Source organism: Rosa chinensis, chromosome 2, assembly GCF_002994745.2.
Source record: "Rosa chinensis cultivar Old Blush chromosome 2, RchiOBHm-V2, whole genome shotgun sequence".
In the NCBI taxonomy this organism is placed as follows: Eukaryota; Viridiplantae; Streptophyta; class Magnoliopsida; order Rosales; family Rosaceae; genus Rosa; species Rosa chinensis.
In genome coordinates this window covers 22794785-22813024 of record NC_037089.1, presented here as the reverse complement: position 1 = coordinate 22813024, position 18240 = coordinate 22794785, and the positions used below count along the sequence as shown (strand labels likewise).

General features: G+C 38.1%; 2 protein-coding genes across 7 annotated transcripts; one reads left to right on the top strand and one right to left on the bottom strand.

The window, feature by feature from the left end:
- Positions 1–4464: 4464 nt before the first annotated feature.
- On the top strand, positions 4465–9612 carry LOC112190899 (O-fucosyltransferase 39). The gene is made up of 10 exons (XM_024330412.2): positions 4465–4900; positions 5943–6038; positions 6141–6222; positions 6354–6424; positions 6565–6653; positions 6770–6973; positions 7466–7736; positions 8070–8297; positions 8431–8628; positions 9123–9612. The coding sequence occupies exons 1-10, from the start codon at positions 4760–4762 to the stop codon at positions 9330–9332; spliced, it is 1590 nt and encodes a 529-aa protein (XP_024186180.1). The 5' UTR covers positions 4465–4759; the 3' UTR covers positions 9333–9612.
- Positions 9613–9787: 175 nt separating this feature from the next.
- LOC112190898 (mechanosensitive ion channel protein 2, chloroplastic) lies at positions 9788–17420 on the bottom strand. Of its 6 annotated transcripts, none has more exons than XM_024330408.2 (15): positions 17274–17419; positions 16493–16728; positions 16325–16384; positions 15595–15758; positions 14785–14908; positions 14567–14664; positions 13962–14075; positions 13730–13790; positions 13201–13350; positions 12990–13100; positions 12593–12760; positions 12306–12419; positions 11561–11617; positions 10608–11020; positions 9788–10529 (listed from the first exon to the last, which is right to left on the bottom strand). In XM_024330408.2, the coding sequence occupies exons 2-15, from the start codon at positions 16568–16570 to the stop codon at positions 10001–10003; spliced, it is 2241 nt and encodes a 746-aa protein (XP_024186176.1). In that variant the 5' UTR covers positions 16571–16728; positions 17274–17419; the 3' UTR covers positions 9788–10000. The 6 variants fall into 6 exon arrangements, with proteins under 6 accessions (XP_024186176.1, XP_024186179.1, XP_024186174.1 ...); XM_024330411.2 differs by having other exon boundaries at positions 9788–10528; positions 10619–11020; XM_040513911.1 differs by having other exon boundaries at positions 9886–9901; positions 9965–11020.
- Between the last annotated feature and the right edge of the window lie 820 nt (positions 17421–18240).

The window sequence follows — 18240 nt, the reverse complement described above, 5'->3', positions numbered from 1 at the left end:
TATATTGAGATTTATTTATGAATTACAAGATTAGTATTGAAATTCCTTCCCGAGGGCTGTTAGTAGATTTTCGAGATATTTATTTATGAGTTATTGAGTTGGGAAATGATTTTCGGGAACTGACTGATTAAGAAAATACTATGAGACATTGATTTTGATTATCGATTTATATGATGATATATGAATATGAATGATTTATCAAATATTAGAGCACGATGGAATTATCGAGATTTCTTGAGTTTTGGGCTCCGCAATTATCAGCTTTGAAGTTATATTGAGATTCTTTCTGAAAGCATTTATTGATTTACCGAGGATTTATTGAGACATTGAGTTTTGAGCTCCGCAATTATCAGCTTTGAAGTTATATTGAGATTCTTTCCGAAAGCATTTATTGATTTACCGAGGATTTATGCTTTCGAGGATTTATTGAGACATTGAGCTTTGGCATTGAGTTATCGAGATATTCTTAAGTTATGCTTTCGGTGAATTATTGATGATTTATTGAAGTAATACCGAGTTTCTTTTCGAAAGCAATGATTCGAAAGAGATTGATTCCAGTTTATTGAGGAGGTAAATAAGTTAGCGCATGCATGCATTACCTGGTCGGCAGTCCCTTCCAGGTAAGTCTGGTCGGCAGTCCCCTCCAGACAATATTCTGGTCTGCAGTCCCTTCCAGAATATTACGGTCGGCAGTCCCCTCCGATGTTTCATTTGGTCGGCAGTCCCCTCCAGATGGCATGAGGTAGTTAGTCGGCAGTCCCCTCTAACCATTAACTCTTCTTCCAGTCGACAGTCCCCTCTAATGCGTCACTGGTCGGCAGTCCCCTCCAGGTGGTATGAGATGACTAATCGGCAGTCCCTTTTAGTCATCGTTTATTTTGAGATATGACTAATTTAACGAGATGTTGGAATATCATTATGTATTTGAGAGATTTGAGAATTTAAAGAGGAGTTAGTCGGCAATCCCCTCTAACTACCTATGGTTAGTCGGCAGTCCCCTCTAACCATTACCTCCTCGTCCGGTCGGCAGTCCCCTCCGATGTGTCACTGGTCGGCAGTCCCCTCCAGGTGGCATGAGATGACTAATCGGCAGTCCCTTTTAGTCATCGTTTATTTTGAGATGTGATTTGAGATATGACTAATTTAACGAGATGTTGGAATATCATTATGTATTTGAGAATTTAAAGAAATTTCGAGATGATCGACATTACATAATTGAGATTTCAATAAAGATGATGACTAAGAGTGTTTCTAAGATTTTTACTGCATGCGAGGTTTTAGAAAATAACTTGGGAAAGCATTAAGTTTCACTTGTTCATTCAAAAGTACTTATTTTTCATCCACTCACTCTAACGATTTTCAAATGTTTTTCCCCTAGGCCTTCTGTTTCAAATGCTTAGTTTACAGGCCAGTTTAGCTTAAGGTCGAGCGTACATGGGGTTGAGGCATAGCTGTCATAGCTTCCGCATTATAAAGTATCGGTCATTTATCTTGTATTCTATCCTCTTGTACGTCCTGTGTATTAGATTGCTCTGATAACCCATGAGATTAATATTCTTAAGTTCAGAATTGTTTTGTGAAATAGGAGATGTTGTGATTTAGGGAGCAGGGTGGCTCCAGAAGAATAAGGGTAGATTATTTTAGAAGTGTATATGTCTTTCTACAGGAATTTGGGTAGTCCACTTTTAGAGGAAGTTCTGCCAAATTTTTGGTAGAATTTCTTCTAAGGTGGTCTCCGCAGGGCCACTTTGGATTTCAAGGTGAAATCTGGGGCGGGTCCTGTCACCACCAGATGTGGATAGAGACGAAGATGGGCGAGGACGAGGAAGACTTCATCTGATAACATCTCTTCAAAAGCGTGACATGCAATGACGTCCATGTAGTGCTTCCTGTTAAGCTGAGACCTAAAGATTTCTAGGTGATGGTATGGATCTGTCTCACCATTGTATCTGTCCATCTTGAATGGTTTAGATCCACGGGGTAGTTTTTCTGCCTGGATCTGGGGAGTGAAGGGCCCCGACTTCTCCTCGAATCTTGCCGATAATGGGCACCAGGAAGCCCTATTCTCGGCCATCTCAATTCGAGACTGGAGTCCTGTTGTTTAGCTCATCTTTATCACTAGTCTTGTGTTGAGATCCGAGACTTGTTCTTGGGCACTTCTAGAAGAGGTGCCTATGGTTCTTGTAATGAGGTTGGGTTCTAGAGGTGGTGGTAGGTGTCGCAGACGTTCTGGGAATAAGGACATGTTCATGTATATGATGTTCGATACCTCCCCTGCTGTCCCTTTAGGAGTGACAATCAAGGTGGAGGGAGTGGACATCACATTAGTAGAGTCAACTATTGTCCCACCTGGAGGAGTGGGTGCTTTCGGGGGCATGGATCTTATTATCGAGGGTGTGTACTCTTGGCAGAGTGGGGAAGGGTATGCTTACTATCGCCCGATTGAGAGCTAAGTTCTGGTCTATCCTTAGTTGTAAGGTGGCTTATAGTAATTGATTCTCCGCTTCCAACTCAACGAACCTTCTCTAAGCAGCAAGGTGTGCCGTGTGCTTTTGGGATGCCTGCTCCCTTAGTTCTACTTTATCTTTCCACATGAGCTTATAGGCTACCGCCGGGTCAGCGATAAGCCTCCTGGAGCTGTCAATTGATGTTGAACTCGGGTTCCCGGGAGAAAAGAAGTCGAGGGTTCGACCTGCCGTGTTGTTCTCGCTATCGTCTGCCAACGTGGTAAGCTAGTGGCACCATCGGAAGAGCTCCTTCTAGCACCAAATGTTTCTGCTGATATCCGGAGTGGCTACCTACATAATAATAGGATGAGGTCTTCCAGACCTACCAAGACAAAAATAGGTTAGGGAGAGATCGGGGTTACCTGCCTATAACCCTCCAATGCCTAAGTTAGTATCTGTGTAAGATAAGGACAGGGCCATGGTACAGAGTGGAATAGTAAACTTACTTGATTGGGAAGTGTTTCTCCCTTCTATAGGAGACCTTGGGGTTGTGTGCCCAAATATATTTTGATGTGGGAGTGTGTTCTCTCATATGCTGAAGGCCTTGCGACCAGTCTGGGTGTTGTTCTGCATCCATATCTTGCCGGCCACCAAGGGTGGCTCCTGCAGACATGGGCACTGGCGACTCATCTTACTCCATGTAGGGAGCTCCGCATACTTTAGGCTGGTAGAGAGGCGGTCTCTGGTGGCTATTGAGCCATGTATTTTTGGTGTTTGCGCTCTATACACATGTGGTATAAACAAAATGGATTAGACAAGCACCACGATTTTTTTAAAGAAAAAAAGTCTTACCAAATGCTTTTATGAGTTCCTAAACTAAATTGTAATTTCCAAAATGGAGCCTCTCTAGCCTTGGTGACCTATAGCAAGCACACATGTCAAGCTGCACCTGTTGCCATGCTACCTGTTCAATCGGATTTTGAGCCATTTTGGCTCTAAAGCATAAGGATGGTGTGTCACAGGTGTCTGCAGCTAAGAAGGGTAAGATAGGACGACCCCATGGTTGAAAGGACAAACCCAAAACTGAAGGCTTATAGTCCCGTAAACTTTCAATGCAGGTTGAGATTTGGAAGCCAGGGAAGAAACGTGCTGTTAGGACCTTTGTGGCAGCTGTTCCTCCCATTGCAGAGGAGATTTCTAGTGGGTGCATCCCCTATAAAAAAATTTTCGTTTTTGAAAAATAAATAAATTAGGGTCAATTTTTGATTGTATTCAAAGCCTTCCTAGTATGGTATTTTTTAGCTTCATCTCATGGTAATGTTATGTTTAGTTTACTTTAGAATTTGCTATTCTCACTCAATCTTACATCATTATCTCTTAATAGATCAATATCCACATTTTATCAAAAAAAAAAAAAAACACCCCACACTTCCCTCAACTCCATCCTCTAATCAATCATAATTAAGACAACACTCTAACCAATCCAAGCCATTTAGCACCTTTTATGGGTAAGATTTAGCAAACAACGAGAATAAGATTAACGCCAACAATCCTTTTCAGGCCAAATCGAAAGGAGAATTTTAGCAAACAACAAGAATCTTAACTTTGATATAATAATTGAAGGCGCATAGAACAGAACAAATCATGTGACCCACAAAAGCCTTTTTCTTGACTCCAGAGTCACACATGATGATGACTCCTTTAAGTCTTTAACGTTCTTATTTTTCACCCACCGCACACACCCAAAATTCCCAATTCCATGAAAGTAAGTGTCGGTGCTACACCACACTCCAATAAAGCACAGGACCTCACCATCACCCCCTCAACAGCCTAACGGTCCAAAACCTCATATGCTAAACCGCTCAAGCTCCACTGTTTTGATGTTGAAGTCTGTTAAAAAACGTAAACGGGGCTCTAGTACAACCACTGTGTTTGTTTCTTGTTCACCTTTTTTCATGTAACACAACACAATCTTTAATTCTCACATTTACCCACCTGTGCTTTCCTGCAAGTGACACAGTTCCCATAATGAATACAGAGAGAAGAGGCCAGGTGTCCATCTTAAAGTGCCTTTACTCTCTCTCCCTACCCTCCTCTCTCTTTTACTTCTTTATCATTTTGGATACAGATGGCTTACTCTTGAGGCCCCTGCTCCTTCTTGTTGTTTTCTCTTACTTCTTCTGGGTTTTTTGTTGTTTTCTCTGCCAAGCAAAACCCATCTTCAAAGAACCCATCTTTCAAGAACCCATCTTTGAGTTTGAAGTTGCAGATCAGTTTCAAGGTTCAAGAACCCATTTTTGGTGTGCTGGAAAATGGGGTTGAAGCTTCAGTACCAGAATGAGTACCAGTCTCCTAGAGGAGGAGCACTTGGTGCTCTTTTGCTGCTGCTCTTTCCCATTTTCTTGCCCAGTTTGTTCAGCCCTTTTGGTCACGCTTCACCTTCAATGCTCTCGGTATGGTTCACACTTTCTTGGTAGTTAATTAATTATTATTATTATTATTATTTTTTCCAAGGATATAGTTTTAGCTTCATCTGCTTATTTGGACCAGAAATGAGGTTTTCCATTTGAGGGAAAATGTTGCATTGCTGAAATGAATGTGGCTTTATTTGTATCTAGCTTTGTTCTGCTTATTCTGACTAGATATGAGGTTTTCCAGTTTCTTATTTTGAGGGAAAATTTTGCATTACGGAAAATTATGTGGCTTTATTAATGTCTGGCTTTGTTCTTATGTCTGGAAAGAAGGAGCCTTTAGGATATATTCTGTCTCTGGATTGTGTAGCCCTTTGAAGCAGTTTTGGTGAATGTAGTTATAAAGTTATATTGTGGTCAAATATAGAATGGGAGCTCTTTCCTAGTTCTGAAATGGCAATAGGAAGTCATGAGCAGTATATTTCCCTTGATGGGAAATGATTATACAGATGATGGGTGGCTGGGGCTTTGAGAAATTCAAATGAAAATTTAGTAAAGAAACTTAGTCTAATTATGGTAGCTCCTTCGACTAGCTTGAAGAGTGGACTGGATTTCATATAGCTTTTAGCTTTGATTTGTTTAGTGGCTTTTCAATAGTCATTACGTGCACCAACGAACTGAGGATCATAGATTATTGCCGGACTTCTCTGTGACTTTTGGTATTTGGTTAGGAACTCAAAACCTTGGGTTTTATGTTATCAGAAACCAGAAAATATAATGCGCTAACAAAAAAGGAAAAAAAAGAGAGAGAGAGAGAGAGAGAAGAAAATTTGAGAATGAGTTGATGAGCAAAAGATGGAAAAGGGTGCCAAGAAACACATTTCCTTTACATTTTAAGTTGGACTTTAAACTTAACACTGTATAATTTCTGCCAATATTCTTTTTTTTTTTTTCAAATTAATGCTGTGCCATCATGTGTTAGGTGACTTTTGTCCAAGTACATAGGTGTGCCATTTCAGTGATTTATAAGTGCATTTCCACCTATTTAAAAATCAGCATCAAATAAATAGAGCATAATTTGCAGGAATGGAATGTGATGGTGAAGTCGAATGCACAGGAAGGGAATGTTCCAAAATCTAGGCACCAACGCCTTCTTAGGAGTGCTTTACAACGCCAAACTGTGAGTAAGAGTTGATTGAGTAGCACACGTGTTTGTTCAATAGCTTAACTGATTTGTAGGCAGTACATTTTTGTTTGAAAACAAAATCTTTCGGTTGTCTAGTCAGAAGAAGAACTGTCAGAGTTGTGGACACCATTGGCCAACCAAGCCTGGAAACCTTGCATAGAACCATCAATTGCCCCTTGTGAGTATTTTACAGAGAACACTGGTACTTTGTTTACACATGTATTCTTTGTGAAGTATTATTACTGATAGGTACTGTGTTTTGATCTTGTCAGTGTTACTTTTCCTCAATTGATTCTTTATCTCATGCAGCATTACCAGAGAAATCTGAGGGATTCATTCAAGTATTTCTCGATGGAGGGCTGAACCAGCAGAGGATGGGGGTAGGTATTAAAAGTGTCTAGTTGCAGAAAAGTGTCTAGTATCACCATATTTAGTCTTGTTTATAATTTTCAATCTTGTCTTGTGTTCTTCAACATTATATGAAGTCTGCGTTAACTTTTTAACACTGCTGTGTTTGTAGATATGTGATGCAGTCGCTGTTGCTAAAATACTGAATGCAACTCTTGTGATTCCATACCTTGAAGTGAATCCTGTTTGGCGAGATTCAAGGTACTTGTAGAGCCAAAAGTTGGTTTATCTTTCCATTGGTTATAATTGTTGCTTACCTCTTGAGTTCTGAGTTATTCTGATATTGGTTTTTTTCTTTTTTTAATCTTCCTCTGCAGCTCCTTCATGGATATATTTGATGTTGATCATTTCATTAATGTATTGAAGGATGATATATCCATAGTTAAAGAGCTACCTTCGGACTTCTCCTGGAGCACAAGGGAGTACTATGCAACAGCCATCCGAGCTACGAGAGTTAAGACAGCACCTGTTCATGCTTCAGCCAACTGGTATCTGGAGAATGTATTGCCTGTACTTCAGAGGTTAGTGGTTACCTGAATCTGTTCATTTATATTACAGTTTTCTAACGCAAGGGTCATTAATTATTTAGGTGAGAATAAAGCTGTCCATCAATGAAAACATGGTTTTTGGTTTCCGGGTATGCCTCAAAAGCAGCAAATTGATTTTGAGGATAGAGCATTGTTCATGTGATATTTCAAATGCCTAATATCAGTTTTGGCAAATGCCATTTCCCCTATTCGTCAGTGCAAATTATGACCTTCTGTTTGTTTTCTTCTTGCTTTGTTTTGTTTTTCCATCAAGAAAAGGAAATTAACTTTAGGTAATTCTACTTGGTGAAAATCATTATAAGGCTATAAGCTCATAACTTGTGTGGCTCTGAGGGGCTTTAATGACCTTTAATTTTTACATGGTTGTTTTTCGTCCCCCTTAGTCTGAGTAGGTGTAGAAAATGCACAGTTATGGCTTCCAATTTGAGATTTAATCATTTAATATGAATTATTTGTGGTCTCCAGCTACGGAATTGCAGCAATTGCCCCTTTCTCTCATCGGCTGACATTTGATACCTTGCCTATGGACATCCAGCGGCTACGCTGTAAGGTGAATTTTCAAGCATTAAGTTTTGTCCCACATATAAGAGCACTTGGGGATGCTCTTATCAGCCGCCTTCGATATCCTTCTAGCAAAAGTGGAGCAATCGGCACCAATCACTTGCTGGAGATGCCTAATGTGAAAGGCAAACAAGGGGCGGGCAAATTTGTTGTTCTACATCTACGATTTGATAAGGTATGCTTGATGCTTATCCATTTGATTAGTCTGCTTTCCTTTTTTTTCGGTTCCTCTTCTATTATACGGCCTCTAGTTTGCAAGCTACAGAGAAACTTAAGACATAATTTGCTTGAGGAGCTGCTTTGTTTGAACTAAACATGTCAGACCTGCAATGTTTATGTCTGGCACACACAATGAATGAGTTTTAGAACATTAAATACTATAGCTACATTGAAATTTAAATTACTATTCCAACTTTAATAGTTATGTATTCAGAATTTACCAGTACCTGCCCTTCTGGTAGCCAAGTTTTGAGTCGTATGCTCAACTATATATCTTGTCATTCCGCAGGATATGGCAGCTCATTCAGCTTGTGATTTTGGTGGTGGAAAAGCTGAAAAGCTGGCTCTGGCCAAATACAGGCAAGTGCTTTGGCAGGGAAGGGTTCTTAACTCCCAATTCACCGACAAAGAGTTGAGGAGTCAGGGTCGTTGTCCATTGACTCCAGAAGAGATTGGGTTGGTGCTTGCTGCACTGGGATTTGACAACAGTACTCGTCTCTATCTTGCTTCCCACAAGGTTCACAGTGTTCCTTTTTTTGAATTCATAGCTAATGCCCAGCCTAAAGTGATTAGTGATTGTCAATTGGAAGTTCAAATTTAATGTTCCCTGGTTCCCAGAATTTATTTCTAGAAGTCATTCCATTTTCCAGGTATACGGAGGGGAAGCTAGGATTGCAAATTTGCGACACTTGTTTCCACTGATGGAAGAAAAAAAGAGCCTTGCTTCTTCAGAAGAACGTGCCCAAATTAAAGGGAAGGCTTCTCTGTTAGCTGCACTTGATTACTACGTCAGCATGCACAGTGACATCTTTGTTTCTGCTTCTCCAGGAAACATGCACAATGCATTGGTAAGACTCCCATTTCAATTTCTAGACAAAACTACTTAAGAAGTCGAAGAGGGTCATAGTATGTTGCTTTATACTTTGGGCTGCCGACAACATCAATATAATGGATCAAGCATGTCCATAGTGGAGTTCATGGGACATCTTTGATTAATGACTCACCGGGGCGGGGGTAAAGGAACAATTTCAACCTCGAATATATGAACAGTACAGGAATAGATGGGAACATATTTAGCTAGTCTTGGGACATTTTTCACATACGGAAGACATTTTCATCATTTAGTTACCGAGTCTATTGAAAACAAAAATGAAAAAGGGTAATTGGTGATTAACTTTTTACTTGGTGAGTTGTATTATGTTCTGAATAGTCAAAACTCTCCACTTCAGAAAATTTTGATAATTATAAGATCTTCGCTTTCACATGAATATGGTGCAGCATAGACTTTTTTTTGCACTAGTTCTATTGAAATTTTGAGGCAACAAATTTGTGGTGTCAACAGGTAGGGCATCGAACTTACGAGAACTTGAAGACGATTAGGCCAAGCATGGGTTTATTGGGTCAACTCTTCCTTAACAAAAGCATTACTTGGTCAGATTTCCAGCAATCAGTAGTAGAAGGCCATGAAAACAGACAAGGACAGATCAGGTTCAGAAAGCCTAAGCAGTCGATATACACTTATCCTGCCCCGGACTGCATGTGCCAAGCATGAGAAGAGATTATTGTGATATTGAAGGACAGAAGGAGGCTACCCTCTGTATCCGATTATTGTATCACCACAATAGTATCTTGTAGTATTGGTAAATAAAGCAATCCCCATTTCTGTTACTCAGTATAGGAATTATTTTCAATAGGTGCAATAGGTGTTCTGTGGATGGTATTAGCCTATTAGGTAAAAAATAGCGTACAAGGGGGGTTGTACTTGTCATTGTGTTTGAATATTACTGGTTTATGCACGATTACTTCTATACATAGAAACATCTTTACTCCAATTGGAATCATATGTATGTAGCATTTTCAAGCATACAATTCAGCTGATTTTCGGTTGAAAGCAAACATTGCCTATAGTTGAACATGCACTATAATTTGCATCGAGGCCATGTATAAGCATCTTTGCAATCATATAAACCACGCAGATCTGCCTCAAATGGCCTCAAATGGCCCTACTTCATATTCAACAGGCTTGTATTTCTTTTTGGTATGTTGGTGGCTCGATGAAAAAGGCCAACAAATGCTGCGCCATTTAACAATGACAACACCAGTAAAGAATACAGTGTGAATGTACAGTGTAAAACGCAGTCTTGAGAAGATAGCTTCATGGAGTGACTATCTAAAAGACTTAATTGTCAACTGCCACAACCTCCCCTGATCCTTCCTAATTCACTCATTATCAGAACTTGTGCCTGGTGCAGCTGGAACTTGATCATTTTTCTTACCCTTATCAGTATTTGAAGACGAATTTCCTTTCCGGAAAGAAGGCAAATCGTTTGCATCAGTGTGAGATGAAGGGGAAGCCATTCCTTCCTCAATAGGAAGGGTTCTCTTTGAGCCCTCCAAGGCAACACCAAGGACTATATTTTCTTCTAGAGCAGGTCTTCTTGTTGGTGGCTCTGTAACTGGCATCTTTTCACCTTCTTGTTTCACTGGGGATGTCATTGATCCACCCGTTTTGTCAGCACCACTTGCAGATGAGGAAAATGCAGGATTACTAGAAGTGCTCTGAACTACATTTCCACTTGCATTATTCAGTTGCTTTCTACCAGACATCTTCTCCGTCAAATGATTAGATATCGGGTCCGCAGCCTTGGAGTCAGAATCAGACTTTTCTGCATCTTTAGAATTTGTATTGGAGTTCGACCTTGACTTGATTGTTGCTTTATCAACTACTTTGGGATCAGAAGGAGAAGATGTTGGTGTTGTCTTTGAAGCAGTGGGGTTGTCCTTGGGGATTGAATTTGGCGTCCTGGCATCTCCCTTGGTTTCAGATGTTGGTGTTGTCTTTGAAGCAGTGGGGTTGTCCTTGGGGATTGAATTTGGCGTCCTGGCATCTCCCTTGGTTTCAGATGTTGGTGTTGTCTTGGAGTCAGATACTGATGTTGCAGCAACTTTAGCATCGACCTTGGAGTCAGGTTGTGGCCGCACTGTGGCCTTCCCATCTCGCTCTCCACTGGTCTGCACTGAACGACTTTTTTTTTTATCTTCTCCATTTATCTTGTACGAGGGTTCAATTAGCAACAACGGGCGTCTAGGTGATACTCCACCACGACTATACATTGAGTCCGCAAATGGCATACTGTCCAAGTCGGTATCGCTATACATTTTCTGCACTGTACGGATTGGTGTGGCAAGTCGGGCCTTGTGATGGCTGATGACTCTAAGAAGATCCATGAGTATAGCTTCCTATTGGTCAGAGATTCAAATACTAGTAAGCTTAACCATCAATGGTGTCATGGAGACAAATTATGATAAAACAGTAAAAACTCTTTAAACAATCTACATTAATTAAGACAATTGTTTGTTTTGATTATAATTCCTAAGTAATGATGATATCATCTATGCCCACTCCTCGTTCATGTTAGAAATTATAAGTTGGGGGTCAAAAGGACAATTATAACATGAAGTTTCTGCCCTGATGGACTAACAACTCTGGCTGCAATCTCTCCAAAGTGATCCTATAGCAGCAAGTAAATCAATCATGCTTGGCCTCACTACCGACCTTTGTACATGTGGTCACATTAACTAAATGCATCTGGGTTCTAACATTTTGGGGATTATATGTTGCTATGCAAAATCGGAACCGGGTGAAGCATGCATATTTGAAAATAAAGTTTTATTTTTTTGAGTAACTAGCTAGACATTTTATCAGCCTACTTGGATATTAGCTGATTGTTATTTAAAGCCTTCATTCCGTTGGTATTTTCTGAACCAAAAAGCCCTTACCTTGACACAGAGATACTCTTCATGACGTGATGTCTTCACAAAACAGGAAATCAAGATCTGCAATATGCACAAAATATTAATGCACAAAGATTACAACCCTCCCCCCTCCCAAAAGAAAAAGGAAAAGAAGAAAGCTTGCAGCTGGTTTTTTGGTAGCATTTTTGTTTTTTTCTTTTCATTTTAACTAATGATAGAGAACCAAAACAAAGATGATAGTGGAAAGAGAGAAGATAGATCTTCGAGGGAGGAGAAACATATAGGATTTTCATAGAATATAAACCATGGAAAATGTAGACATTTTTTCTATCCTCTCTCATTTATTGGCTCCATTAAACAACAAACCACAAAGGCACAAACAATGGTAAATAGTTTTTTCTTTTAGGTTTATGTATCCTCTTTCATTTCCTCCTCATGTTGATGCAACATTCTCCAATGCTGGCTCCATTTTCTCTGTCTCATTAACTTTAAAATAGAAAGACAAAGAAGAACAAAAACAAACACTTGCCCAAACGGCACTTATATGTCTCCTTAATGATGTTGCTTAGTTTTTTAACTTCATCATCTTGCTGGCAATTTAAAACTGACATGTACATTTTGGACCCTGCAGCAGGGCCCAAATGTCCTTCCGATATAAATCAGACATTAACTTGAAACTAAATGTTAAAACTTGACAAAGATCCTATGAAGAGACTTACAAATGTGGAAACTGTAACTCTGTAAGAACGTAAAAATATTTAGCACTAACCATGAGAGCTTGATTATCAGGAGTAACGTTTTCCAGAAATACTCTTCTATGCAACCTCTGCTGTTCCACTTGAGGATTCTTGGACAAGACTTTGCGCATGTCGGCAACAATACTCTGCGCACATATAAGAGATATCAACAACCAGTCAACCACTAATTTCAATACTACTGAAAGTCATACAGTAATCTTGTGAACACATTGATACAAACAGATGATCTTTAGTCTGGTCAGAATTTTTTAACACAGTGATTATGATACATATAGAAAAATCAGATCTTACTCCTTACATTTATCTTATGGACATCCAAGTGACTAATGGCAAGGTGAGTTTTGATACGCCAATGAGTTTTTTGAGTGAGATTTCTCACAACATTCACTGTGAACTTATGGTTTGGGATGTGTACAGCTTCACGATCTTCACCTCTTACAATAGTTGGTGACCACCAACCTACATGCTACATGTGACAAAAAGACCCAGATTACTATATAAAGTAATTTAAAATATCTGCAAACATGGAATAAAATTGTTAACACCACAGTAAATTTATTGGTGAACAAATATAATATATCTTCACCAAAAAAATCGCGCCTGATATCTTTTCTCTTCAACAAGATTATGCATAATACCTTTCTTTTCAGATGCTATTTTATCAAAGAATGAATATGGAGTGCTCAAATACAAACCTCAACCGTGCCAGATACTTCATAGCCTTCTATTTTAGTTTGAATCCATTCATTCACAACAAAAGGGCGGGTGGCATGAATCATTGCACTTGACAGGAAATTTGTAAATATCTACATTTAGAAGAAGAAATTATGGGTCAACAAAATAAAACAAACTAAGCTATTTAAAGGAAAACAGGGAAAATTGGGGAACAAAATTAAAGGGTTTCACCTCACGACCAGCCAGAGTCAATAAGACTGTCCCAAGACCTCCTGCAGTAAGCCATTTTTGGGTAGAGAAACCTAGCAACTCCATGAATAACGAAACAGCAGCAACCCATACAGCAGAGTACACAGCTTTCCCAGCAAATTGGAAACCCATCTGTTCAAAATGAAAGAGCTAAGAATTAACTACAAAGCACTTGAGAGAGAGACATATGGCAGGTTGATATGTTGAATATCCAATTTTATTATAGCCAATGCTATTAATATACACAATAATTAGACCTTAGATGTTATTGGAATTAACAAAGCATATTGATGATATTTGAGTGCCTCTTCAACAAGTTATGCACATAAATGAAAGACCAGTGATGAAATATAAGATCATGGTACATGAGGTCAAGCTTATTTAAAGAGATGTGCATGAACAGATAAACTATTTGATTTTCTTGGCTCTAATCATTAGTCCACACTCCAAAGCTACCAAGTCTAAAATTGTAACAACAACTTAGATTATACTTATAGCACTTAATACTTACATTTCTTGTATCACTGGACTCGTTACTCTCCATAAAGAATTTCTGTGTTTGTTGGATCAAACTGCGTAAAAGAATTAGAGAAGTGTTAATTTCATTGCATTGAAGAGTACTGGTAATCAGAAACACAGTTCTTAACATGTATAGAAAGACTGTGCACGTGGCCTGACTGTCTTAAGTCTATAGTCAAGCATTTTCAAGAAAGAAAAAAGAAGAAAAACATAAATAGGCTGACCTTGATAAACAATAGGCAAAAGACAGAACAGTTGACAGCGATCTTATAAAATCCAAAAGCCGTTGCTTAACGACCTGACTAGCTTCTGTAGGTAGAACAACTGGATCCAATGCCCTGCAAGAAAAACCACTGCGATCAGTACATTACTTCCAAAGGTGATGGGCTCCACATTTATAAAATGTCTCCAAATGTTCTGTTTTGGGGGAACTTCAGTCACCTGCATTTTCTCTTTTTGAGGTACAAACAGTAATACCATGAAACAATTTTTACATTGTTATAGTAGAAGAAAAATAACTTTGTTGGTGAGAAAGGATTAACAACTGTTCCACTTCTATAATCATGCTGACTACATAGTTGAAGGCAAAGAAACTAGTCAAACTTGTAATGATGTTGAATTTTCTCTCCATAATATTCCAAAACAGTTGTTTGACTAGATATCCAACTTAGGCAAAACTCCTTCTTCGTTAGAGAACTTTTAGATTTTCTCACTTTTATTATTTCAAAATTGTTTTGGTGGAGAAAGCAGCTGTTTTTTGGATCTGTTTAATACTTCTCATGAAAAGATAAAACTTAGAGACAACCACAAAATTACAACACAAGGACACCTGCAAATGAGCATTGCTCCCGTCCATAGGAGCAAAGGTTGAATATATGAGTTCGTAACATAGTGTGTGTTACTCTTTTTCCAGCTGCTATCATTCTTCTGCAGGAGGTTAAAAAAAAACTAGTTAATATTATCAAGTGTACATCCCAATCCAGAATGAAGGCATTTAACTACAATTACTATATAAACAATGATGAACAGACATGCGGATAAACATACACTAAGGATTAGGTTTCTGCTCAGACGCATAAGTGGTGCGAGACCCCATATGGCAAATATAATGACGCCAACTGATGGAACCAATTTGAATACAAGAGGATAACCTTGCAAAACATCATATGACCTGCATAATAAAAGAACAACTGTTTATTAATATCTAGAAAAGAAGACTCCACAAATCACAAAAGTAGAGCACTAGAGATGGCACCATAGACTACTGACAAACATGAAAACCTGCATTTACAGTATATGCACCAACTGATCATACAAGTATCTCATGGAATTCCAGATACTATTAACCAAGCCAAAACACCAAGTTATCCTTCTAACTTGTCTAGACTAATATTCCTGAGTAGTTTTATTGTCATCTACCATTGTTACTAGAGGTCAAAAATATTATTGTTGCTCATACGTAGGGAGAGTAGGATATTAATGACAGAGTCAAACATGATACATTAAAATAACCTTCCTGAAACTCATCCAGGCCACCAAATACTATTACCATTAATGGGACAAAAGGTTTGCAACTTAATCTTCAAAATAAAAAGATGATCTTCTCATGTTTTGGTACTGTAACTAAGTTTCCTTATCATACAATCAAGCCAAACAATGTTTTTATGAAAGAAACTAAAACAATAAAAATAAGAAGTAGAACCAAACATTGGAAGGAAACTAAAGTAAAGCCAGAAAAAAGTATAGCATGGTCAAACATAAATTATTGTAGTATAAATTTATAAAGCAAACAAACCATAAGTGTAAGGCATGAATATGCATATCTGCGTCCAGAGAAAATCAAATGACAAAAATTACCTTTTCAACACCATGGTAGCTGTCTTCAAGCCATGTTGGCCAAAAGATTGGCCTGATGTTACAGATGAATGGCACTTAAACACATGATATCTGTGAGGTACAGTATGTATGGGCCTGTATACATTCTCTGATAAACCAATACTCCAAGAATCCAGTTTCTGAAACTGTTAAAGAAAAAATAAATCTCATTATTATTTTCTGACTCTCCAAAGAATCCATAAAATAAGAGAGCAAGCTTCTAAAAGATGCAACCCTGGCCAAACCCTCTAGTTTTAAGAAATGGTTTTGCTGAATAGAAAATTAGATTTCAAAAATCCACTCAAGACCAAGGTCTTAGACCTCGTATTGGAAACAGGAGATAATTCTAAACATATTTCCTGAGAGTCTCTACAGTTCCATAAAGCCTGAGAGCATCAATATGACAGTATTCCAAGGGAAGCTTGTAAGAAGGTACCACCCATATTATATTCAAATATTCCAAACCTCTACTTTTGATTTACAGTTTAGCCACTTGATGAGAATGAATAGGAAATACATCATATAATAAACCTTCTATAGCACTTAAAACCATCTGCTTTTGGTATTAATTTTGATTACTTTCCAAATTTTGTCTCTAATTTTGAGAACTTCCATAAATTTAATCACTGCAAGTCATTGGCAATGCAATGCTTGAGTAACTCAAACTATTTACGAGGGGTGAGAATCTAAAGTGTTCAGGCACAGATCATACCAAGACTCGAGATGTAAGGGCAGTGCTTGATAGATGTAATTTGTCCCATCCTATTCCCCTCTGTAAAGAATGAATTACTTTACGAATTAACAAAAATCGATTGCTGGATAATAATGATATGAAAGTTAAAAAAAAAAAAAAAAAAAAAAAGCAAGAGTCTTGTTGTACCTTAAACTGTTTCTGGTACCCCTGATTCTTGCAAAGTCCCAATCCATGGGATAACTGCAACGAACCAGTGAGGACCATTATTGGATTGCAATGAGTAGGTCAGATCATAAGGCAACTCAATACTACCTAGCCTTCAAAAGCCAAGTAACACTGAATATTTCTGAAGCGATCAATCAGTCTTCAACAACACAGAAACACAGAACCAGAGTCAGCAAAGTGAAGGATTCTCACCAGCTCTGAAACATTCAAGTATATTTCATCACGGCTACACACAATAACACTCTTAAAATGCAACATCAACCAACTGCTCAAATAGTCAAAATTTCACTATGCATAAAGCCATAAATTCACACATAATAAACAACTCAACCCATCACATTGAACATATTCCCTCAAAATAGTCCTACGCATTCAATCTTTCGTGCTTGTTGCGGCATTTACACTCACTCACTATTCCACCCTCTAATTCCAATCTCATAGAACCCTAGTCGTACTACTCAATGCATCAATCTCTCCACACCCAGAAACACCAAAACTTGTAAAAATCAAAATCCCAATCAAACAAAAATGAAATAGCATCATAAACTACTAACAATTACGTTCCTTGATAAACTATTCCTCACTAATTAATCCCCAGCAGCCCAAACCCTAGCAAGTTTCAGTTCTTGAATTTACATGTTCATATACTTGTGATAAACACCAAAAACAATAACAAAAACATAGAAAAGATCAAGACTTTGAGGCTCCGGCATGAAGGTTTGATTAGGGTTTGAAAGATTACCTGGAAAGACGAAGCGAAATTCAGAGGCTTTACGACGGAATTGAACAAGAGACGACGACGGTGGTGGTGTTATTCGTTTTGGGTTTGTTTTCTATAGAAAATGAGTTTTTTGGGCACGTGGACTTTTTGGAGGACCTTTTGGCTTTTTCTTGCAATTTTTTTATTTTTATTTTTATTTTTATTTTTTTGTGACAATGGCTATTGCTGTTTTAATCGCCACAATCAGTCACTAATAATACGCAACCGAATTTAGGAATCCAATTATAATCGATTCCGTTCTAAAAATTTGATTGCAGCATTGTTTACACTTGTTTTCTAGGGTTTTGATTGTGTACGAGGAAGCCTAATGTGATTTGATACACGTGACCACATCTCTAAACTCTAGATTTTGTAACGACCGTTGCGCTATTTTACTCATCGGTTACGTGTTACGTTGATTTGATGCCGCCTCATTTTGTCTTGGTGGATTTTATAATATGCACTGATTTTTCCTTTAGTGTTCAAGGTTTGTAATGACTTTAAACTTTAAAGATTTAGCTTTATGGAATGTGTCTTTAAGGTCCCAAGAGAAATGCTTTGTGATTGAGAGATCAGTCATTTTTGTGAAAGCTCAAACCAAAATTTTGAATCAAAATTGGTCTACGATGATTTTGCTGGTATGGCTTGAACCATTTTTTTCTTTATGAATTAATATGTCAATTTTATACTATATTTTACATATAATATATCTTTTGGAGGTTAGCATTAAAGACACCTAAATGAGGTTTTTTTTTTGTCTTTTTCTTTTCTTTTCAAAATGTTGATAATTTCTCAATGGCATATACATTTCACATTCACACTGATGACACACGAGACATTTTCCATATAAAAAATTTGAGTATATCTTTGCACTTGAGGCTATTGTGTGTGATTCTTGTAAATGTTTCTGTTTGTTAACTGAACACTTACAAGTCACAGCGTAATATTA

What these genes read in the sequence shown, in the direction of transcription:
- LOC112190899 (XM_024330412.2), top strand. Translation starts at nt 4,760, where the DNA reads ATGGGGTTGAAGCTTCAGTACCAGAATGAGTACCAGTCTCCTAGAGGA. An exon ending in GTGCTTTACAACGCCAAACT is followed by an intron (nt 6,039 to 6,140) that starts GTGAGTAAGAGT and finishes TCGGTTGTCTAG; the next exon opens with TCAGAAGAAGAACTGTCAGA. An exon ending in TACATCTACGATTTGATAAG is followed by an intron (nt 7,737 to 8,069) that starts GTATGCTTGATG and finishes GTCATTCCGCAG; the next exon opens with GATATGGCAGCTCATTCAGC.
- LOC112190898 (XM_024330406.2), bottom strand. Translation starts at nt 16,570, where the DNA reads ATGGTCCTCACTGGTTCGTTGCAGTTATCCCATGGATTGGGACTTTGC. An exon ending in GCTACCATGGTGTTGAAAAG is followed by an intron (nt 14,909 to 15,594) that starts GTAATTTTTGTC and finishes TTTATTATGCAG; the next exon opens with GTCATATGATGTTTTGCAAG. An exon ending in GCAGAAACCTAATCCTTAGT is followed by an intron (nt 14,665 to 14,784) that starts GTATGTTTATCC and finishes AACCTCCTGCAG; the next exon opens with AAGAATGATAGCAGCTGGAA.